We start from the raw sequence: 24,007 nt of genomic DNA, 5'->3' as shown, positions 1-24,007 counted from the left end.
GGCTATATTATTTATGTTTTAAAAGTCAGTGGTTCCTAAACTTTTTTCACATCAAGAACCCCTAAACTGACACAAATTAGACCATAGACCCTAATTTGATAAGATTTTGTCCTATAGGGTCCCCCATCTGATAGGATTTTGCGTTTTTGTTTTAGATGTTTTAATAAAGAAAGCGTATGAAACCCATGACAAAATAGTCATACATTCGGTCATTGTGTTACTTCCTCAGACCCCACTTTGAAAACCACTTGTCTGTTAGACAGTTCAAAAATATTAGTAAACATGATCAACTGTCTTTGTTTCAAATCTAAAAACTAGAGTGCTAAAACTCAAATTTGTTATGTCATCAAGTCTGGAGCTGCTAATGTTCTGAGTAACATATTCTGTTTCAGAAATGAGAACACCACGATAAGCTCATTTGGGTATAAAAAAGAGCGTTCTGTGGGTCCACAAAATCATTCCTATTCATTGTATGTGGAGCAGCTCTAGACTTCATTCTTCATGAAACCACAAGTTTGAGACTTACTTCTCTGGTTTCTCTTTAAAGGAGAGTGTAGCTCAGGTTCACAAATATTCATTGAACTTTCCTAGGCCATGGAAATAACATATTGGAATTCCTAATTTAAGGTGGTGTGTGTCCTCTTTGACATGGGGCATTTTGTATTTCATGCGTCCATCTTAATGAACCATACCAGAGGTTTTGAAATCACATGTTGAGATATACACTCACCTAAAGGATTATTAGGAACACCTGTTAAAGTTCTCGTTAATGCAATTATCTAATCAACCAATCACATGGCAGCTGCTTCAATGCATTTAGGGGTGTGGTCCTGGTCAAGACAATCTCCTGAGCTCCAAACTGAATGTCAGAATGGGAAAGAAAGGTGATCTAAGCAACTTTGAGCGTGGCATGGTTGTTGGTGCCAGACGGGCTGGTCTGAGTATTTCAAAATCTGCTCAGTTACTGGGATTTTCACACACAACCATTTCTAGGGTTTACAAAGAATGGTCTGAAAAAGGAAAAACATGCAGTCCTGTGGGGCAACAATGCCTTGTTGATGCTAGAGGTCAGAGGAGAATGGGCCGACTGATTCCAGCTGATAGAAGATCAACTTTGACTCGTTACAACCGAGGTATGCAGCAAAGCATTTGTGAAGCCACAACACGCACAACCTTGAGGTGGATGGGCTACACCAGCAGAAGACCCCACCGAGTACCACTCATCTCCACTAAAAATAGGAAAATTAGGCTACAATTTGCACGAGCTAACCAAAATTAGACAGTTAAAGACTGGAAAAATGTTTCCTGATCTGATGAGTCTTGATTTCTGTTGAGACATTCAGATGGTAGAGTCAGAATTTGGTGTAAACAGAATGAGAACATGGATCCGTCATGCCTTGTTACCAGTCTGGTGGTGTAATGGTGTGGGGATGCTATCCTATCAATATGGGCCAATGTTTCTAAAGAATGATTCCAGCACCTTGTTGAATCAATCCCACAAAGAATTAAGGCAGTTCTGAAGGTGAAAGGGGTCAAACACGGTATTAGTATGGTGTTCCTAATAATCCTTTAGGTGAGTGTACACTCAGTCTCACATATTTTGTAAAACTAAATTGCAAAGCAGTGCTCAACATGCCAGGACACGTTGAGCAAGCTTTAGGTAATTATAAAGTTTGCCAAGCTCATAGGCTGTAGGGAAATCTGCTAAAAGAATGAATGGTCCTTAGTTTGTTAATCTCTGCAACTCTCAAACACAAGCAGCAGTTGCCAGTGTTTGATTCCAAATTGTACCACAAGATGGCGACAATGAGCCATGTACAGAAAGTGTTCCCATGTACTACACATCTGTCATGTGAAGAGAGGTTTTTAAAACTCAGGATGCTAATGATGCAAATTAATATATTATTATTTCTCATTAATATATTTGTCTGATTGTTTTTTCAGAGATTTTGGCACCAATGGCTTTCTCTATGTTTCTGTTTTTCATTGTTCTGAAAAGGGACATTCTGCATAATGAGTACTCTTGGTAATTTAAGTATATTTTGATGCCGATACTTTTTTACTTTTACTAAATGTAAGTATTTTTACTTAAATAAAATATCTGAGTACTTCTTCCACCACTGTAAACATCATACCTGCAACACTAAAAAATTGTGGGAAGAAAAGTGGGTGCAAACTTTAACAAAGTTATACTGTCAAAATATATTTGTTTTGTATAATTTTGATTTAATTTAATAAATGCATACTCAGATGGACGAGTATGGTTCCTTTTTTCTTCCCAAAAGACATCATTTCATGATTTTATATTTAATTCACAGTAATAACAATGATATAGATATAAATAGAGAATGATAGAAGGTGAAAAAGTGTAATATAATGATCAATTATACACATTCACTCATTCACAAAGCAACTGGTGACGTTACAACTCATACAACTTGCGTCAGTGCTCTTCAGTCTCTTTGAAACCTGCTTTAAGAGCATGAGACAATCACACAATGAAACTTAAAGGCATTTTTAAATTCCTTTTGAGAGTCATGGCATGTTGTCTTCTTGGAGAGGTCTAAAAGTGGAGTCAGTTTGACTAAAAATAGCTTTCAATGTGGCTATTTTGGGTGTGTGTGTGTGTGTGTGTGTGTGTGTGTGTGTGTGTGGTGAAGTAGGGTTGCTAGGGGCTGCAGAGTGAGAGGAAAATGGCACGAGAAGGGTTAGTTACACATGGGTGTTCACACTGTTTTTAAGATCCTGACCCTGCAACAGGCCACTCACCAGATCATGAGAGCTCTACGTACACTAAAGCCCTTTGTGTGTGCATGCTTGTGTATCTGTAAGTGTGTGTACATACCTTTTGTCCTCCCTGCATCCTCTTTTAACAGGCCATAACCATTGCAAGTATTTTTTAAAGACACACAACGGTTGTTGCCATGGCAACCACCCACCTCCTCTCCATCCTAATGATCATTCTGTGTGTTTGTGAATCTGATAAAAGCCCCCCCAAAAAGTGGTAAAAACAACTCCAGGTCAGGCATCTGGACAATGTCCTGACGTCAGACCTTCTCCGTCAATATTCACACTCCACACAGAGAGACAGGCAGCAAGAAAAGAGAGAGCAGAGGTGGGGGGTGAGACAGGAGTAGGGATGAAAGAGAGAAAGGGAGAGTGAGTTCCTCATAAGTCGTCAGAACTGTGAGGGACCTCATAACAGAAGAGACAGAGAGATCAAACGAGGCTGCATCTACACAGCACTACAGCTGAGAATAACAAGACACTCCACAGGGTCTAGAAGAAACCCGGTTGGAAAAATTGAGGATATCACTAACCTGACATGATGGAGGTTGTCCTAACTAGACTGCGGGACTTTTCCTGCAAGACCTCCACCTTTGATAATAGTAAAACAGCAGGGCAGAGTGCATGCAGGGATCCTCGGAACAGAAATGGGTGCACAGCTGAAGAGGAAGGCAGAAAACTGGACATAGAGAGCGCACTGGCCTGGCTGCGAAGGGAACTGGTAAGACTATGATGAAGTCTCACTCTTCTTTCTACATGAAATCCATATCACTGTGTTTTTTTCAGTAGCAAGTACATAAGGACAATTTTGAGTTGTATCTGAGAAGTATTTACGTTACTTTATACTTGTACTTCACTACAGTTAAGTTAGATATTGTACTTTTCACTACATTTATTTAACAGCTATAGTAGTTGTTATAGATTAAAGCCCCTGCATACCCACACAGGTCATGTTGGAGTTGTGCAGGTAATGTCATGTAATGTCATTTTAATTTTTGGCACTATTGCTATTTTCCACCAGTAGTCCCTGGGCAGGTAGATAGAACAATCAATTATTAACAGAATTCAATGCAAATGGAATACAAAACGCCATGTTTCTATATAAATGATGAAGTTAAAACGCGTCCCACATTAAAACTAACAAGAGAGCCCCTGAAGTCCAGAAAGAAATCACACTTTTTATCTTGTGCTCTCAAATAATCATCTTGTGCACATAAGATAAAAACATATCCACTTTCGGGACCTCGGGGGCTCCATAATTTAACACTATGAAAGGGGAAATTTTGCATGAGTACTTTTGATACTTTAAGTGAGACTATGTAACTTTTGAAAGAAGAAATTAATGAATTAATGGTTTCCTTCCCAAGGAAAAGTTGAATTCATGAGCAATTAAATGCACCCTCGCTCAGGTAAATACACTCAGGGATTTTGCTGCTACAGCCTCACTTAGTCTGGTATGACTAGTGGATTATGGTGCCTAATTTTAACTAATATTGCTATGCAACAAACATTAGTGAGTCAGTTTTTTTTTTACTTCTGCTACTCTTATGTTATCTTTTAGCATTGTCTTGCTTTAGGAAGTTGTTGCTGGTAATATGCAGTACTTTTACTTGGAACAGAGTATTTTTACATTGTGTTATTGTGTAAATGATCGGAATATTTCTTCCACCACTGCTGTATGTGATATGTTGTGAACTCCAGAGTTTCAGTGTTGAATTGAATCTTTCAGCAAAAGTGAAATAACAATTATATAAAAGCATTTTATTGTCCATAATGCTAATGGTCAAATAATATGTCACCACAACAAAATCACCTCCTGGAACATCCTGAATGTTTCTGTGTGGGAAGTTATTGCCTTTTTGTTCCTGAGATGCATGTAGGTCTTGTTGTTACAATGTCAACCCCTATTAAACCATCCTTGTGTGTGTATGTGTGTGTGCGTGTGTGCGTGTGTGCGTGTGCATGTGCGTGTGCGTGTGTGTGTGTGTGTGTGTGTGCGTGTGTGTGTGTGTGTGTGTGTGTGTGTGTGTGTGTGCGTGTGTGTGTGCGTGTGTGTGTGTGTGTTGTGTGTGTGTGTGTGTGTGTGTGTGTGTCAGCTTAATATATCACTTGGCATTTAGTGCATTCAGCCAGACAGCTCGTCATGGTAACCGAGTGTCCTGAGCACACAGAGGAGGAGAAACCTTGTGTCTGAGTAGGAGCCTGACATAACAGCCAGTAAAAATAGTTTACCGTATTTCAAAGCCAGATCTTATTAAAATATTATGTCCCGTCAGTTATATGACATAACTTAGCATTAGCATGATATAACTTAGCATTGTAAGGCAAGTCCACAGGGCAATCATTAGACCTTTAGAAACCGGGATAAAGCTCAAATAGCTGTTCTCAAACTTTTGAATCATATAATATGATCCTTATCAGCAGACGGAGTTTGCCAGTTGTCATAGAAATGGAGATATCCAAATGTACAGTTTCTCTGAGCACTTATAGGAGCTTTTGTCCATGTTGGCTTTAAAGTTGAGTTTTTTAAGTTTTATTCTTGACTTTTGAAACAGCAGTTGACAAAACAATCTCACCTCAAAGTCCATAAAGTAGCTGTTCTTCACTTTTTGATCGTATCACGTGATCTTAATCACCAGATGGAGTTTGCCCAATTCAAAGAAAGGTTCTGAGCACTAAACTAGACTCAAAAGTAGATTCGTCCTGGTTTTTGAAAGCCCTAACTATTTCCATATACAGTATATATTCCATTAACAGCATAAAAACATCTCTATTTTGATGTTTTACTCTATTTAGAGACATTTTGATCATCCAGAAAGAGGAGTTAAAGTAAGACTTTTCTGTCTATAATTCTTATTTTTCAAAGACACACCCAAAAGACAATTATTTCCACTTCATGCTGACCAATAGTTAACCTGGTAGGGATTTTGTCACTTGTGTGAAAGATCCAACTTCTCTGTCTGGTGTTCACAATGCGATTGAACTGGGGCTACAATTCCTCACAGTTAGAGATAACCTCTATAAATCACCTCTTATCAAACCCCAAGGTGTTGTGTGGATGCTTTCCTATAGAGAAACATATTTTATAAGAGCAAGAAACATGGCTGGTGTTTTTTTTTTTTTTTTATCCACATAAAAACCTCTTGATTTAGACATTTTGATCAGGATAGTTTGCAGTGGAACAGTAAGAAAAGGGCACAGGCAGATGCAGACACACCACACACATACACACACAGTGTCCAGCACATTATTTGAAAAAGAATTCACGTTTCTTCTCTCAGTCCTCCAAGTGCACAACAAAGGCGTTAAAACCAGCATCTTTCAGCCGGAGCCCAGTCTCAGCCGGGTGCTGTAATTAACAGGGAAAAGAAATGCAGATCAGCCCAGATGGTTTTTTTGTTTGGGACATTCCTCACTCTTGAGGAGAAACTTGGACTCTGAAGTTGTTGGAATTTTGAATATCTTATTTTACAATGCTCTGCAATTAGACAACCTCTCATAAAAAAGAGAAGAAAGGGAACAGCAGAAAGATGCATTTGCATTTGAAAGAAGGCAACGTTCAAATGAAATGGCTGTAGTGTCACACTGAGCATGAACCCCCTTGAGTAAGAAAAAAAAGGCAAGAAACTCTTGAAGTTCAGTTTCAGTTTCAGTTTCTTTAGGAGTTCTTTCCTTTACTATTTCCTTCAAGTTCATAATATGCTATTTGGGCCTGTTTGTCTGTTTTCCTCTCTTTCCAGCAATCAATATGTCTAAAAATGTATAAAAGTAAAAACTAAACAGATGTTTTTTTATAGATGGAGATGCGTTCTCAGGATCAAGCTCTGATCCGGCAGCTGATGGAGCTTCACTCCGGCATCCAGGAGCTCAAGCAGGAGTTGTCTGAGGAGGAGCAAGACGATGGAAAAGACCAGGGGGAATCAGAGGAGGAAGAGGAAGGCAGCTACTGGGACTCTGAGAGCGAACAAGGAAGTGGCAGCGTCTATTCCGGCTCAGGGGAGGTGGGGTTTTCCATTTCCTGTCTGAAGACGTCTCCATCCCTTTACTCAAGGGTTTTATCAAAGAGGTCGTTCAGCAGGAGAAGTTCTGTGCCTTGAAAATCCAAATATATTGGAAGAAATTCAACTTTTGAAGTCTCTCCTCAACTTCCTTCCATATCCTCTAAGACAATCAACAAAGACAAGGTGGAGCAAGATAAATACATTTGCAATTTCCCACCATAAATTCACTTCCCTCTCTGTATTATTATTTTTTTTGTTTTTTACAGAGAAGCCAGACAAGAGGATAAGGGGAATTGAGGGAGAATAAAAGGAAGCATGTAAATGGTCTTTCTATGTTGATGTAAAGTAATTTTCATTCAAACCCTTGCACAAAATATGTCAATAATGGCTTCTTTAGCTTACAATTTATCCTTGTTGATTCTATTTTCATAACGAAAAATAATAATGTAAATTAAAACACAAGCATTTCTGACAAACTGCTATGAACTGTAAGACATTTTTGGAAATACACTTATTCACTTTCTTGCCAAGAGTAAGCTGCATCCAGCATTTGGATAGCTTTGCTTAGCATAAAGACTGGAAACAGAAGAAACAGCTAGCTTGACTCTGTCCGAATGTTAACTTCATTTTTTGTACAGATCAAACAAACGAGAATACAACATGTTAACTGGTGAGTTTAAGAGGTGCTGGTAGGTGGATTTTGTTGACTTGGGACAGAGCCAGACTAGCTGTTTCCGTTTTTATGCTAAGCTATGCTAAGCTAAGCGACTGGTGACTATAGCTTCATATTTTACAGATAGACATGAGGTATCAATCTTCTGTTCTAACTCTAAACAAGATAGTGAAAAGGTGTTTCTAAAATGTCAAACTATTCCTTTAAGTTAGCAGGCTATATAAATTGTGTGACAGAGGATATATGTCCTGTATTAAACGTTGACCTAAAGGCAATCATTGTTGTCTTTGTGTAGCATTGTGTTTCAGATTCTGGACAAATGTTTTACATTTCCGTGTGTGTGTGTGTGTGTGTGTGTGTGTGTGTGTGTGTGTGTGTGTGTGTGTGTGTGTGTTGGAAGCTCACTGACCTTTAATTACTAACTGCAAGCCGAATGGATTCAATGCAGCAGCAGGACAGCCTGGAGTTCATTGCATCTTTATTATGCACATTCTGGTGACAGTATGACATTGTTCCATGTATTCTTAAATATCTCATTGACAAAGTATTATTAGGACATCTAAGTTAGTACAGTGAACAAACTTACTGTGGTCAATTGTGTATAGAAATATTTTTGAATTGAATAAACTATAATTGTTTGGGAATGAGACAGATGTATTTAACAACCATACCTGAACTTCTAGTAGTATTTCAAACAGGTACCACAGTGTGCCAATAAATACACAATAAAGATATAAAATCACTGATGGTCGCATTTTATTTTTTGTCAAATCACAAAATATGTCAACATAAAATTGTGAAAAGTGATTTTCTATTTTATTTTTACATTCATAATGCATTGTTTCTTGACCTATAGCAAAGAAACAAAACAGGTTTCTTTAGTACAACTCTGCAGAACTGCAAAAAACAAAACAAAAAAAAAAACAACAAAAAACAATGTCAGCATCACACAAAAGAAAGCAGATTATGTCTTTTCTTTTTTTCTCTACCCGGCTTACTTTACATGCAACAGGTTTCTATTTTTTTTACCATGACACATTTTATTACAATGAGCCATTATCACAAGAAAATGCTTTTAATCTCTTCTGTTCTGTTGCAACTTGCAACAGGGCCATTTCCTTGTCCGCCATGGGTTCCAGTAAAGGCATTCTGCCACTCTAGTCACAAGTCTTTGCCCAGAGAAGGGGCTATCTACTGGCGCCGGTTACTGCTGATCATCCCCCTCTACTTCCACACCTCCGAAACTCTCCCTCCTCAGTCTTTGGATCTCTGTGTTGAGCCCCAGCAGTGTCTGAGCCAGCTGGAGGTCCTGTGAGCGCATCTCCAGCTGCATGACAACAATGGAAGAACTTGATCAGCATGTTTGAAGCTATAATGTTTACACTTAGATGCAGCGACACAAAGGTGTCCTTTCCTTCCACATTTTCTACATTAATGAACTGACAACAACAGATAAATCAGACATTTCTGGACATGACAACTGTTGCAAACTGGAAAAGGCACAAAATGCCAAATCTGTCAGTCAACTTACCAGTTCAGACCTCAGCCAGGTTATCGCTCCATCTATCTGCGCCCTCCGCAGCTCTTCATTGGCTTGGTAACTCCTACCGATGCTGACTGGTCTGACAGTGGAACCAGAGTCTTGAGGGTTTTCTCTAGACTCTCCTGTCGCCCTGAAGGCATGAATCAGTTTGTTTTTAATGTTCTCCAGAACAATAGTGGACAAAGTATCCTCGCTTTGACTGTCCCGGTCCATGCTGGGAGGGTATTAATGTGTAGGGCAGGTACTGTATGTGTGTGCCCTCTCACGTGTTGCCTCCCTGCACGTTCTTTGACAGCCTGATATACACTTTCTCATAAAACTCTGGTAATCTTCTTTCTTCTCTTTTCTTTTCTTTGCAATCCACTAGATCTCCACCTCTCTGAACTGGTCTTCCTCCTATCCCTGTGAACAGCACCCGGCACAAGTCTGTGTGCTTCTGTTCAGCAGCTGCAATCATCCCTTTTGCCTGCCTGGTGTTAAACTGGCTTGTTTTGTCATTGTTACTATGGAGAAACTACCCTCTGCCTGCATGCCCCATCCCCTCCTCCTTTCGGTAACCCTAATAAGAATGGTGGAAGATCTCGGACAAAGACTATTGTTGCCTCCTAAAAGAACTGAAAAGACCCCCCTAACCACCACCACCATCACCACCACACCCTCCCCCTCTCTCTTTTTTTTCTTAGTCAATCCCACCCCCATACAATTCTAGTGTGAGAAATGTGTTGTGAGTGAGCTCTCATTTGGACAAAGTGCACAAGTGTAGATGGGGGTGTGTATGTGTGTGTGTGTGTGTGTGTGTGTGTGTGTGTGTGTGTGTGTGCCCAAAACGTTTTTAGTTCCCAAAAAATAAGACCTGTTTGTCAGCTTAGAGATGGACAGGTTGGACGAGGAAGGAGACACAGCCTCTGTGTTCGCCGATTCAAAGGCACAAAGGCCATCCTACGGTGAAATATAACCAGGCCCTTTGTGCCCAAGTTAATTCCATTCCCCTGTGGGGTTTGTGGGATGGTTTTTGGCAGCTGTGAGCAGCTCTTTCCCTGACTTCTGTACAGAGATGAGACAGGGGTCTAGTGTATTTTCCTGCCTGACTTATGGGTCCTGGCTGTGAAGAGTGAGAGGGCAAATTCAAAGGGGACATCACACTCAGTCAATGCTTCTTTCCCCAAGGAAATTGTTTACGTTGAGAAACGTTTTGCTCTTTTAAAGTGCTATGTCTTAGGAAAAAAGAGAAGTGGTGTGTAGGTTAGTGTGTTTCTGAGAAAGACTTGATACCTTGTGCTGTCCAACACCTTATCAAGAAACTCTGTCCACCGTTGACCATTAAATAAATGGCTTTGATTTGCAATTCTGTCATAATGTAATCTGTAAAGATGGATGGACAAGCATGTTAGAGAGACAGAGCACTTGTCAGAGCTCATAAGAGATGTGAGCTATGACTCCATTTGTGAGGTCTGTGGAGCATGAGAAGAGGTGGGAGGGATTGGGCCGTCAGTCTTGAAGGTCAGGAAGCAAGTCACATATGTAACAATGATAGAGACAAAAAAGCTGCCAAATACACAGACTAAGCCTCAGGTTGTGGGATAGGTGGTCTTATTTGACTTTAAGATACCCCTGCATTACTACAGTATATTATGGTCAGAGGCAAAAATTGTTTGAGTACATTGTTTTGAGTGAAAAAGTGAAGACTGCCCTCTTGAATTCTCCTATATATTAGATAAAACATGATAAAGCCTATACGGTGGCTCAATGTGCAAGAAAACGTAAAGTACACTATTGGGTGCCCTTAAAATGGAGAAAACCCGATGCAATACTGTATTTGTATAACATGATTTTTTTTATATTTGGGCTTGGGGCAGAAGATACCAAGTCATTGAAGGTTAGAAGGCTAAAGTCCAAGTTGAATATCAAGTCATTGGTGTTAAAATTAAGTTGCAAGTATTTTTTGATTTTGTCAAGTGATGTCATCAGATCTTTCAGATTTATTCATCAAGTCTGCCTCAAGTCCAAGCTATGTGACTCAAGTAAAACAATATTAGGATTATAAAGTACAGGCTGAACCTGAAGGTATCTTACAAAAAAAGCATGTCTATTTTCATTTGAGGAAGCACAAAGTTAAGATTCTAGGGATGTTTGATGGAAAATAAATTGTAGTTATGGACTGCAGGCTTCAGCTCCCCTGTTTAAATGAAATTGTTGTAATTACACAAATGGAATATAATGCACTATGGTTAGTCAAACTCAGGGAACCGTTATTGCCTTGAGAAGAAATCCATCCAATTAAAAGTGAAGTCACTACCTTGAATAGTGATTGTTATGGATTTTTATCCACCACAGTCTGGTGATTTTTCTCCCCACTGAAGAGCCTCCACTTCAACGTTTTACACCTAACATTTCATATGACTCATCTAAATTCAGTGCTGATGGGATCATGTGTATTATCTGAGTCGCGTGAGACCTTTCAGCTAACTTTGCTGCCTCCTGGTGGTACTTTCAGAAGAAAGTCACAAAAGTGCTTTTTAACATGTAACGTGTGTTTTTGGTGGTTTGTTCATGTCTACTGTTAACTTGTACCGACATTCAACCAAATTGACTATTTTCTTTACTTATTTTTTTATTGAAATTTAAATTGACTATTTTATTTAACAGCATAAGCTAGTTTACTGGGGAAGACTAACTGAAAGATCAAGTTGATGTAAAATGCATCATTGTTTAAATGGACTATTGGGCAGTCGCGAGCCAGAGAACTGAAGAAACTTGAAAGTGAAACCATGAAGAAATGCTGGTGCATTTTGAACGTCATCAAAAGAAAATAGGACATGCAGGGAAAGCAATTCAGAGTGGAGCTACACGGCTGCCTTTCTAATGCACTCCAATTTGTCTTTTTGGCCTGAACACCGCTGCATAGAACAGGATCAGCTGAAACTGGAAGGTAGAAAGCAGTTTAGGCTCATCTTCAAGGTGTAGCACTTTTCCTGTTTCTGTGATATGCTCCAGCAGCCTAAGGGACTGCAGTGTTCAGACATCGGTCAGCTGAGCTGGTTCTGTGTCACATGAGCAAACTACTGTTCTCCATTCTGAGCTCCTGATCCGTTAAAGTAGCTTTAGGAGTAGAGTTGTTCAGGCCAAACAATATTTGCATAGAACCTTTATACAAAGTTAAGCAAAATTAGAACTAAGATTTGAAACAGAGGTAAATGAAAGTGCAAGTAAAGACAAAGCTGACAACTAAAAGAACGTTTAATAGATGTTTGCTATATTAATTTGATAGCTAGTTGGTTACTTAGGAGATTCATAATTTAAATACAAAACATGTGCTCAGTTGAAATTCAGTTCAGATATGATCCATTCATCGAACAGTAGGCAAATGGTTAGCTTACAATTCGCTCCATGCTACTACATTAAAATAAGCTGCTGTATGTAATGTAGCCTAACACTCTGAAAAGGATCATTCTGCATTGGTACTTTAAGTTGGCCTACTTTAGTAATAATTTGGTAGGAGTAGGATTTTAGTAGGCCTATTGTGGTAATATTGCTATACCTTTGTCTAAGAAGTAAATTATATGAATATCAGTGGTAAAAAGTAACTACATTTACTTTAGTACAATTATTTAGGTACTTGTATGTACGCTGATTTTGCATTTTCTGCTACATTATACTTCTACTTCACTACAATTCAGTTAAATATTGTAGGCTACTTCATATCTCACATTTATTTAACAGCTAAAGCCAACAGTTAGGCCTATGTTGATTTTGCATACAAAACGTGATCAAATGATAAAAAGTACTGCATACTCACAGGTGTTTTATGGCTAATTAAACCTTCTCATATTGGAGTTGTGCAAAGCTATCACATGCTGGGATTTACATGGCGTCACCATGTACTAATAAGAATGATAAAGTTGTAACCTGTCTAACAAGAGAGCTCCTGAAGTCCAAAAAATCTCTCTCTCTCTCTCTCTCTCTCTCTCTCTCTCTCTCTCTCTCTCTCTCTCTCTCTCTCTCTCTCTCATCAGCACCACTCTGTATCTTGCAGAGTTTTTTTTTTTAAAAGTCCAGTCCTGTCAGGGGGAGAGAGGGCGCCATCTTGTTTGTTTTAGTCGGAGGAGGGGTGGAAAAACAGCCACCACCACCACCACCCGCAGCAGCACCACCACGGCCGGCAAAACAAGATAAGCACACAACGGCTATCCGGTGAGTAATTTAGGCTTACGTTTGATGTGATTTCTATTAATTATCGGTTTTAACAAAGACACGCTGGCTCTGGGGTGCTAAGGTTTTAACGGCTAGCTTGTCTGCATCATCACCTGTTGTGACACAGGGGAGAGCGTTACCGGTTAATGCGGTTAAATGCAACTGTCGCCTCATTTTAAAGACATTAACGAATAAAAATGCATGTCTGTCTGTTTTTTGACCCCAAAATGCTGGACGCGTAGCCTACCTGTGTAACGTTAACGTTGCTGACTCATTTTGTTTACAGTGATAACAGTCTAATATCTAACGTTTGGTGTAACGTTGGCAGTTACAGGTACGTTACATCCATGGACGTTACATATTACCATGTTACTACTTATAATGCTGCCGGTGTTGTGTCCGGTATGGCTAGATACCAACCTGGCAGACATAGGCTTACCACATCCACGTTAAAATCGAACAGTAACATTTTAATTGATAAGCATCAGAAGACTGTTCAGATCTTGTACTAAAACTGGTAATACCAGTTTAGAAATACTCTGTTACAAGTAAATGTCCATTCAAAATTATATAGTTAGGCAAAAATACGTAAATCAATCTCATCTCCAGCTTGTTAGGCTACTCCTTTTACTCGATTACTTACTGACTTAATTACTCTGCTTTTTAAACTACCAGTTTCAAGGGTAAGAAAGAACTGTAAAGCTTTAAAATGACAACTATAGAAAATATAGAAAAAAAAATGTATCATAAGACAATTTCCAGTGGTGAAAGAAGTCAGATCTTTTACTGAAGTAAAGTAGCAATACCCCCACTAACAGAACGTTTAGGGAACGTAAGGGAACGTTAGTTTATAGTTCTCTAAAGGTTAGTTCGAACCACACCAAAAACTAACGTTTAGGGAACGTTCCCTCATGGTTCTCCTGTGGTTGCACTGTACCTCCACACAACGTTCCCGTTTGGTTGTTTTTGGTTGTTTTTGGTTGCTGTTTTGAAATGTTTTATTTAAACCAGCTCCATTTAAGTTGTTGAAGTAGCAATAAAAGGTTTGCAGTCACTTGATTTAGATTCACTCAAAAATGATTGGCCTTATAAAATCTAAGTAAGATAAACAGCATAGCAAGAGAATATATTTATTTTTAGGCTGATACATTTTTCTAAGAAATAGAAATACTACAATTAATAAAAAAAAATGTCCTGCATTCAAAATGTATTATACAAGTATTATTATTAAAATATAGCCTACTTAAAAGTACTGAACGTAAATACTTATTATGCAGAACGGCCCGTTTTAGAATACACATTATTGGATTATGATTTGATACATTGATATGTGCTCTATAATAATACATCATTTATTAGTTGTTTGTTGTTTAATATTATCTATTATTGCTTTGCACTGACTGGTGTATAGATAGTGTAGAGCAGAGTGGGGCAGTGCTGAGGTAATGTATGCTCAGCTCACCCAGTCTCCCCCAAGCAGCAAGTTCCAAGCCAGTAAAGTGAAGCCAATGCAGAATTGCATTAAACCTGCATTATATCTCATTTCCAGCAGGGGGCGACTCCACTGGCTCCAAGAAGTAGTCAGTTTCTATAGTAGGTTATGGGGAAATGACCCTACCTCTGCCTTGATAACTCAATAAATCAATCAACATTTTCCTAATGAGTTCATGGCCTCAATAACTATGATGTAGAAATGTCTTAATTAATCAGCTTGCATCCTTCTGTTAACTGCTGTCACTACTCCCATTTAGCAAGACAACCATGTCTGCATCTTTGAAGAGTCTGCTTGCAAACACTTAGACCACACAATGAATGTGTCCTTTCAACTGTCATAGTTTGTTTACCTATTTAGTGTTGTGATTTCAATCATATAGCCTACAATATGTTCTGTCTTTGTGTTATTTCCTCTCTCCAGGCCTCCCCCTTTCCCCTTTCCCTTGTGGTGAGAAGGCACCGAAACAATGTTTTATGCCCACTTTGTTCTCAGCAAACGTGGGCCGCTGGCCAAAATCTGGCTGGCGGCCCACTGGGACAAGAAGCTGACCAAGGCACATGTATTTGAATGCAATCTGGAGAGCAGCGTGGAGAGCATCATCTCACCCAAGGTAATTTCTCAGGGTCTTCACTTTCACAGAGCTGATGGTTTTAATTGTCCTTTTTGTTATCATGTGTTGATCTACAACCAGTCATCCTATAATTACAAAGGTTCTGTTTTATGTATTTTTGGGACCCGATTGGTATTTTAGGCTTAACACTATGATTTGGGTCAAAAAGTTAAGCTATAAAACAGACAGCTTTTGATATTAGTTAATATATTACAAAATTGATCATGCATTTCAAACATTTACTGCAAGTCCCATCTCACAATGTCTGATGTATTATCAAACTTTTATCATTGATATGTCTTAACTGTCTTTTTATGTCCATCAAGGCTCCTTGTATCATCTAGTGCTGAAACATTCATTGATTTGGTCTAACAAAAAAACTATAGCTAACAGTTGGTTGTATTGTCTCAAATGCAAAACATTACTGACATTTGTTTACTTTAATTTTATATCATTCCAAATTTAGTATTTTGAGTTTTGTCCCTGCTTGTTAGACTTGATTTTTTACTCATAATTTAGGGCCTTTGGAACATGTGATTATTTGATTGAATGAATTTAAATAACCCTTAGTTGAGATGTAGTATCAATAGCAGAGTTGTATCTCTGTACTGTTGTAAGACAGACACTATGCAATGTTTGTGGCAGTTTGGACTATTAACATTTTTTATAAAATGCAGATTTATATTACGGTATCGTCACTGATCATTTATGCACATACCTTTTTATAGGTGAAAATGGCTTTACGGACATCAGGGCATCTGCTGCTGGGGGTGGTAAGGATCTACCACAGGAAGGCCAAGTACCTGCTGGCAGACTGTAACGAGGCCTTCATCAAAATCAAGATGGCGTTTAGACCAGGTTGGGGGCAAAATGTAACTTATGAGTCAAATAAAACCATCAGCAGTGACTGATTCTATGCTTTCCTCCAGTGGTCCATATGACATACAGTGTCAGTCAGAGATTGAAGCCTTGAGAAAGGTATATTTTTTTTTAAAGATGATTTTTTGGCATTTTTGAGAGGACAGCTTAGATATGAAAGGGGAGAGAGAGGGGGAATGACATGCAGCAAAGGGCTGCAGGTCGGAGTTGAACCTGCAGCCGCTGTGACAAGGACTGAGACTTTGTACATGGGGCGCAAGCTCTAAGAGTTTTTAACTGGTTATGAAACAGTCTCAATTTAATACTGATGTCTCTATATGACCTTCATAAGCAAACAAGTCCATCAGAAAGAATATTTGCTATTTTCTGGCCAGGAGCAGAGCTTCGCCATCGTTGGAGTCTGCAGATATTTACGACACAAGGTGGTAGTGCTCAAGAATTGTAAACGCTTTTGTCCACAGGGACCGCCAAAATCAAAATCAAAGTCCCTTGTAGTAACTTTAAAGGTCCCATGGCATGAACATTTCACTTTATGAGGTGTTTTAACATTAATATGAGTTCCCCCAGCCTGCCTATGGTGCCCCAGTGGCTAGAAATGGCGATAGGTATAAACTGAGCCCTGGGTATCCTGCTCTGCCTTTTGAGAAAATGAAAGCTCAGATGGGCCGATCTGGAATCTTGCTCCTTAGGAGCTCATAAGGAGGAAGGTTACCTCCCCTTCCTCTGCTTTGCCCGCCCAGAGAATTTGGCCTGCCCATGAGAGAGAGACATCATGGCTTTCAAACGAGCAAAGTGGCAGTTGGTCAAGGCCACACCCCCACCCTCCACCTTGCCCCCCCTCTCTCCTCCTCAATAGCTACAGACACAGAAATGGCACATACTCATTGTGGGACTGGCTCTAGTGGCTGTAATTCTGCACCAAGGCTGAATTTTGGGAAAGAGACTTCAGATACAGTATTAGGGGACCACTAAGGTATATATAAAAGCATCCAAAGTGCACCATGTCATGGGACCTTTAATGGAATATACAGTATGTATCTACACAAATGCATGCACATTTATTATTTATTTATTAATTATTTATTTTTTTAAAGATTATTTTTTGGGGATTTTCCCTTTATTTGAAAGTGACAGAGGATAGACAGGAAATGTGGGAGAGAGATGGGGGATGACACGCAGCAAAGGACTGCAGGTTGGACTCGAACCCGGGCCACTGCAGAGGACTCAGCCTACATGGGGCGCACGCTCTTAATGGGTGAGCTAGAGGCCGCCCCCTCACATCCCAAAATTATTAAATATATTCTAAAGTATAATTATGACAGTGTACAGAGTTTACACATATTTACCTCTAAAATGAGAGCATGCAGCAAGTTCTGATACATGTTGACTCTTAAAGAAACAAAAAGAACACACTGTATGCACGCCTACATGCAATACCTATACTGTACATACAGTACAAATACACATTCCTTCACCTTCTGTCTATATAAGCAAAAATCATATACCAAATGTATTCAGATATTAAGTTATGTCATTATTTATTATAATTAAATTTGTTAAAATGGTTTTCACCAATGTGTCCAGCTGTTCTTGGTTTTTCGGTACTTTAGCACCAATTTTAGGATTGTTCTTAAAACTGCTTGTGTACATACACTCTCTTCCTGCATTGTGGTGTTTCAGGTGTGGTGGATCTTCCAGAGGAGAACAGAGAAGCAGCCTACAACGCTATCACGCTTCCTGAGGAGTTCCATGATTTTGACCAGCCACTACCAGACCTAGAGTGAGTCCTCTGTCAGTCTACCTCTTCCAGAGAGAGCAGTAGTTAGAGATATAATAGAAACTAAAAGCTATAATAGAAACTAAATTGAACTGTGCAAAACACAGTCAAAACAAACAGCAATGTTTCTGACAGAAACAGTTCAGGGATTCAATGACAAAATAGAGGGACATGAGCTTACTGGCACGGGTAGAAAAGTCCAAACCGAAGATGGCCAGACAAATACAAATTCCAGTTAGGAGCAGGGTAGAGGATTCAGGTACAGGTGGCTCAAACACAATGCACAAGGCAACATTGACAATCTGGTAACTGACTGGGGGGGGGGAAGTGGCTGGTATATGTTCTGCAGGGCTGATGAGGGAAAGTGGAAACAGATGAGCAGGTGGGCGTGGAAGGTCAGATGATGGGAATGGCTCAAAGGGGTTACCACAGGGCAGGGAGGAGTGGCTGGGTGTGAGAGTCAGGGTGACTGGGGGAGGTGGAAAAGTGTTTGGAGAGAGGAACAGAGAGGCAGTAGAGAGATGCTGGGTAAACATCAATTTTAATTGTCTTTCTAGTAAATTTCTGCTTGTAAAATGGATTATTTATAAATAATGTATAACCATGCATGATTTTTCTTTCAATTGGTGTAATTGTTATGATGGCTCTTGCTCTTGCTCTCCACCTGCACATATAACATATTTCTATATTCTGGGAAATGTAGGTAATCACTACTAACACACAAATGTTAAAAGAGACAAAACAGGTGAGCTGACAAGCACTTCATCACAAAATAACTGCTAGAAGACACTAAATGAGCATTGAAGTGCGGATATATTTTAGCAGCACATTTCCTCTTTTTCCACTGCACGTGAAAACAAATTATTTGTAGAAAAGTGCTGTGAATACAAGATAAACATTGAATTGACTGTGGTTTGTTTTGTACAGTGATATTGACGTTGCTCAGCAGTTCAACTTGAACCAGAGCAGAGTGGAGGAGATCACCATGCGAGAGGAGGTGGGCAACCTCAACCTGCTGCAGGACAATGACTTCGGTAGGCATCTTTCCTCTGAACATTTTACAGTAATGTTATGCTTGAGAGTCACATTTTTGAACACTTAATGTACTTTTCATTGTTAGTTAACAGTGTAGCTTCCTCCACTGGCCCACATTCCTCACTATATACTGTAAAGACACTGACACTGACACATTTCTGTTGTGCAGCTGACTTTGGTATGGACGACCGGGAGATGATGCGGGAGGAGAGTGCGTTCGAGGTGGACATCATGGGAGTGTCAGCTTCCAACCTGCTGCTGGAGGCTGAGGGTGGAGCTAACGCGATGGCTGACAAATCCAACCATCTAGAGTACGATGACCAGTACAAGGATGACTTCGGAGACAACCCCATGGAGAACAACGAGGGAGGCATGCTGGGTAGGATCATGTCAATATAGGCACTGATGTAAGCCATTTGTAATGACGAATGCTGATAGCTTCAACATGTCTATTTGAAATTGTAGCATTTAGATGGACTGTTAATCAAAATGAATTATCTTGATTGTAATAATTGAATGACCTCATCCCTCTGTGTAGTGGACAAGCTGCTGAGTAACGAGGATGGAGGCGGCATCTTTGACGACCCCCCAGCCATCGCAGAGAGTGTGATGATGCCTCAGGACCATGGAGATGATGACGACGACTTTGATGCTCTCTCAGGTCAGTTCCACAAATAACCTCAGCAGTAGATCCTTAAAAAGCAATATTGTGTTGCAATAGCTTTGGTTATATACAGTTGAAATGATAATACAGTTACCTACATAATACCTACCTACACAATGTATATCCAACATGGTGTGATTGTGTGTTGTTAGCGGGCGCCCCAGATAGTCCAGACTCAGGCCCAACAGAGCCCCTACCAGCCATGGCAGACCAGACAGAACAGACCACCCTGGTTCACAACGAGGAAGAAACCTTTGCCCTGGAGCCGATTGACATCACAGGTAAATGCAGCTGCTTTTAAGAGACAACATTTCTTGATCCCTGTCATTTCTATTTGTGTGCTTCAGTCTGAATTTCCCATACAGTTCCAGTTCATTTTTTAATAGATGTCCTTCCCTTTCCATGAACAATATCACATATTGAACACAGATTGCATGGGTGGCATAGGGATACAAAAATCCTAGACTAGCAGCAGAAAGAAAACGCTAACGACGACAAATTGGTGATTAAAGTGTCTTGATAAGTTCTGAGTAGAAATCAATCAATCAATGATAATCCATGAGCACACCAGACCAGCAATATCTACAAATAAAAATTGAAGTGTACAATTACAGAATTACAGTTTTTGTCTACGCAGGAACAATGTGTTTATATAGAAATGGCGTTTTTGCTCCAAATATCAGAGCTATTTTGGTTCACTGAGCTCATTTATCTCTGTCTCCCTATGGACTGTGCAGTGAAGGAGACCAAGGCGAAGCGTAAGAGGAAGCTGATTGTGGACAGCGTGAAGGAGTTGGACAGTAAAACCATCCGTGCACAGCTGTCTGATTACTCTGACATTGTCACCACCCTGGACCTGGCACCGCCCACCAAGAAGCTGATGATGTGGAAGGAGACGGGAGGAGTCGAGAAGCTTTTCTCTCTCCCTGCTCAGCCTCTCTGGAATGCTAGGCTGCTGAAGGTAACAGAATGTTTCAGATGCACAGTTATTCAGGGATAATTGTATCAGAATAGAGTTTTTACCAAGTAGCTTTTCACCATAGAAATAAAATGGATAGAAAGATCACTCCTATTCAAATCAACTGGGAGATACAGTTCTTGTGGCGTGAGGTTTTGGTTCTTATGGACTGACGCCTCCTACCAGAGTGGAGTTGTTTAACAGTTTGTGTCCGGGGTGGGAGGGGTTAGCCACAATCTTTCCTGGCCGCCTCAGGGTCCTGGAGGGACGGAAGATTGCAGCCAATCACCTTCTCCGCAGAGCGAATGATACACTGCAGTTTGCTCTTGTCTTTGGCAGCGGAATTAAAATAGTGTATCTCACTGGTTGTTCTCTCTATCTGCATCTTTGCTTTCTCTCGTTAGATGTTTACAAGGTGTCTGACACCACTGGTACCAGACGAGCTGAGGAAGAGGAGGAAAGGTGGAGAGGCTGACAGTCTGGATGAGTTCCTCAAGGATCTGGAGAACCCTGAGGTGCCCAGAGAGGAAACAGCAGGACACCAGCAGAGAGACATCATGGGTAAGAAATGTTTTTTTTGTTGTTTTTTTTTTACATTTATATGTTTATGCCAAAACAAAAACAGTGTGGATATTTTCGTTTTCATGTATTACATTTTTTCTATTCTTTGGCATGGGCTGGGGTTGTTGTAGTGCTTGAATTTGGGTTGTTAATGGCTTGGTATGAAATTCATGTACAGGTGTATGGGTTGAAAAAGTGGTGATGGTTTGAAATATAATATTTTTGTTAATTTGTGGCAGTCTAGACCAGTTTGCACAAAGTATGACCTTGAGTTATCCATTCAGTGGGAAAAGGGTTAGATTATGTGCGATTGTGGATGCCCACAAATCAATGAAATCAAACATGCAGTGTTCCCATGCACAACAAAATAAATAGTTTGTCCATGCACAGTTTTTCTAACATGCACAGTATGTCCTCCTTTCCTTTCCAGACCAGACCATCATGGAAGAGGCCAGTGTTCTGCAGACTTCAGTTGTAGAAGGCAGCAGGACGACGTTGGACGAGTCAGCCATGCCACCTCCGTCCTCCCAACCTAGCCTCAAACGCAAAGCCCAGGACACAGAACCAGCCCTGCCTGTAAGAACAGAGGTCCCCTATTAGTAGTAGTGGCTGTATATACTGAAGCAGATGCATCCTTAAGCCGCCTACACGTGATCCGCAGTAAAACCCGCTCTGTGCTCGCTGTGCCATTATTTTCCCATGGGGAGGGGCGGTGAAGACAACTTGGAGAAAGCACTACCCTTAGCATGGCGCACCGCTCCAAATTGCAGCTGAGCGCTGCGCTCAAAGTTCAAATGATTTCAATTTTGACCTTGTTGCCGTTGACCTTTCAAGGCGCAACCAAAGCCAGAAGCGATGATGACATATACCTGCGCTGCCCTTTGCCTCTCTGCCTGCAATATGCTCTGCGCCCTACCTCACGGTTTTACCTCAGATCATGTGTAGGCGGCTTTACACCCATGAGATTTTTCCATATCTGATATCTCGCTTCTTTCTCTAGATGGGAGCTTTGGACCAGCAACAACAGCCGCAGGGGTCCGGAGCCTCTGATGTGTCCCAGCAGCTGGAGACAGCCAATGTGGATCTGCCCCCAGAGGAACCCACTAACATCAGCCAGATGATAGAGTTGGACCTGCTTGGTGACAAGGACAAGAAGAAGAACGATGGTGACTCTGATGAAGAGGTGAGATTACACAATAGGACTTTACAATAGATAGCCTTTATTAGTGTTTCTAACTGTGTTTTCTGTGTCAGGAGGAGGAGGGGCAGGGAGGAGACCAGGACCAGGAGGAGAGGAGGTGGAACAAAAGAACCCAGCAGATGCTCCACGGCCTCCAGGTATGTACAGTATGTTTTCACAAGTTATTGGAAGAACCGAAAGAACAGGATATGTTGTTGCTACAACTTAGAGTTTATGTTTTTAATTACTTGTCAGAATGGTCACATCAAAAATCATTTCTCAAGTTAAAATCATAAACAAACTGCAACACCCTAGACTATGTACTTTTTTATTATTGACTGAATTTTTTACAAAATCTTAATTGTGTTTTTTCCTGGTATTTGAACTGAAACTGATATTGTATGTTTTTTAAACTTTGACACAATATTGAATACAGCTTACAAACAACAAGACAACAAAAGTAGGAATTACATAACAAGAACAAACAATCTAGCAAACAAGATATACATTTTTTTTATCATCTATATTAAAAAAATAAAAACACAAAAAGAAATTTAATTCAAAAAACACATTACAGGTTAACATTAGTTATTTCTATTCATGTAGTAGTAGTTCTACTTGTGCTTAAAGAGTGCAGGAGACGCTGGATTTCTGTATCTGGTATCAGGTAGCCTATCGTCTGCTGCTTAAAGTGAAAGCAGCAGGTGAGTAACAATATTACAGTCAACTTATAGATGTACCAAAGCGCGCTACTTGAATGACTTTAAAATACTCTTTTGAATGACGCCCTCCCCTCCTGACTCCCTCTGTCTCACCTTGCCACAGAGGGTGATGGCCAAAACAGGCACCCAGTCGGTCGGCCTGCTGGATCTGTGCAGGAACAACAACAAGAAGCAGGCGGCTGCTAAGTTCTACAGTTTCCTGGTTCTGAAGAAGCAGCAGGCGGTGGAGCTCGTCCAGGAAGAGCCTTACAGCGACATCATAGCTACGCCCGGACCTCGCTTCCACATCATCTAGAAAACACAACTCTACATTGGGAAAAGGAACCCTGCACACAACACTGTGTGTCTGTCACGTTTTATTTATTTATTTGAGTTTGTTGACTTTGTTTTGTGTATGATATGGAGTTTTATCTTCTGTCTGCAATATTTTATTATTAAGCTACGGTGGAAGGAATGAGGTCTAAATAACATGGTTGGATTATTAAGAGGTTTCTTCCAACTCCAAACAATGGGCACTTTCCTTATTTGTTATTTATTATTATTTATTGTATCTTTTTATTATTAAGACTCACTTTATAGCCAAGTTAGTATTAAGAAGGTAAGATGAAGTGAGCACAGTGTATTCCCTTTTTTTCTGGAGTTGCTTTCAACTCAATCTCATTGTTTTTTTTCAAGCAGATGTCACCAGCTTTGACAAGCACTTCTTCCCTCTACAACCTGTTGTGTTGCACTGGCATGGCACCTAAGTTAAAATGAGTCTATTTTAAGATTTGTTTACAGTAGGAGTGATAACTCAATCAATCATGTTACTTGGAGATTAATCTGTCCCACCACTGCAGGAAAGAAGTTCTCATGTATACAGACATTGGCCAAAAGAAGCATGCACTACTGTATATCCAGAGTGTGCAAGTACATTTAAACAGTTACTATG

The 24,007-nt window shown here is 40.1% G+C and overlaps 2 protein-coding genes across 3 annotated transcripts; one reads left to right on the top strand and one right to left on the bottom strand.

Annotated features, from left to right (window-relative positions):
* Nucleotides 1-8,437: 8,437 nt before the first annotated feature.
* si:ch211-153f2.3 lies at nt 8,438-9,590 on the bottom strand. Its single transcript, XM_035991726.1, has 2 exons — nt 8,993-9,590; nt 8,438-8,788 (listed from the first exon to the last, which is right to left on the bottom strand). Exons 1-2 carry the CDS (start codon nt 9,215-9,217, stop codon nt 8,666-8,668), a joined length of 348 nt encoding a protein of 115 aa, XP_035847619.1. The 5' UTR covers nt 9,218-9,590; the 3' UTR covers nt 8,438-8,665.
* A 3,458-nt stretch (nt 9,591-13,048) lies between these two features.
* rad21b (RAD21 cohesin complex component b) lies at nt 13,049-23,959 on the top strand. Of its 2 annotated transcripts, none has more exons than XM_031295912.2 (14): nt 13,049-13,195; nt 15,111-15,300; nt 16,029-16,158; nt 17,860-17,959; nt 18,884-18,990; nt 19,161-19,370; nt 19,530-19,652; nt 19,808-19,936; nt 20,393-20,616; nt 21,018-21,174; nt 21,605-21,750; nt 22,175-22,357; nt 22,429-22,512; nt 23,180-23,959. In XM_031295912.2, the coding sequence occupies exons 2-14, from the start codon at nt 15,157-15,159 to the stop codon at nt 23,369-23,371; spliced, it is 1,929 nt and encodes a 642-aa protein (XP_031151772.1). In that variant the 5' UTR covers nt 13,049-13,195; nt 15,111-15,156; the 3' UTR covers nt 23,372-23,959. The 2 variants fall into 2 exon arrangements, with proteins under 2 accessions (XP_031151772.1, XP_031151774.1); XM_031295914.2 differs by having other exon boundaries at nt 13,049-13,199.
* Nucleotides 23,960-24,007: the final 48 nt, after the last annotated feature.

The sequence above is a fragment of the Sander lucioperca genome, chromosome 14 (genome assembly GCF_008315115.2).
Source record: "Sander lucioperca isolate FBNREF2018 chromosome 14, SLUC_FBN_1.2, whole genome shotgun sequence".
In the NCBI taxonomy this organism is placed as follows: Eukaryota; Metazoa; Chordata; class Actinopteri; order Perciformes; family Percidae; genus Sander; species Sander lucioperca.
The sequence above is the reverse complement of the archived record's forward strand: the minus strand, read 5'-3'. Positions and strand labels throughout refer to the sequence as shown.

What these genes read in the sequence shown, in the direction of transcription:
- si:ch211-153f2.3 (XM_035991726.1), bottom strand. Translation starts at nt 9,217, where the DNA reads ATGGACCGGGACAGTCAAAGCGAGGATACTTTGTCCACTATTGTTCTG. An exon ending in CCTGGCTGAGGTCTGAACTG is followed by an intron (nt 8,789 to 8,992) that starts GTAAGTTGACTG and finishes GTTGTCATGCAG; the next exon opens with CTGGAGATGCGCTCACAGGA.
- rad21b (XM_031295912.2), top strand. Translation starts at nt 15,157, where the DNA reads ATGTTTTATGCCCACTTTGTTCTCAGCAAACGTGGGCCGCTGGCCAAA. An exon ending in CAACGAGGGAGGCATGCTGG is followed by an intron (nt 19,371 to 19,529) that starts GTAGGATCATGT and finishes CCCTCTGTGTAG; the next exon opens with TGGACAAGCTGCTGAGTAAC. An exon ending in ACACAGAACCAGCCCTGCCT is followed by an intron (nt 21,751 to 22,174) that starts GTAAGAACAGAG and finishes TTCTTTCTCTAG; the next exon opens with ATGGGAGCTTTGGACCAGCA.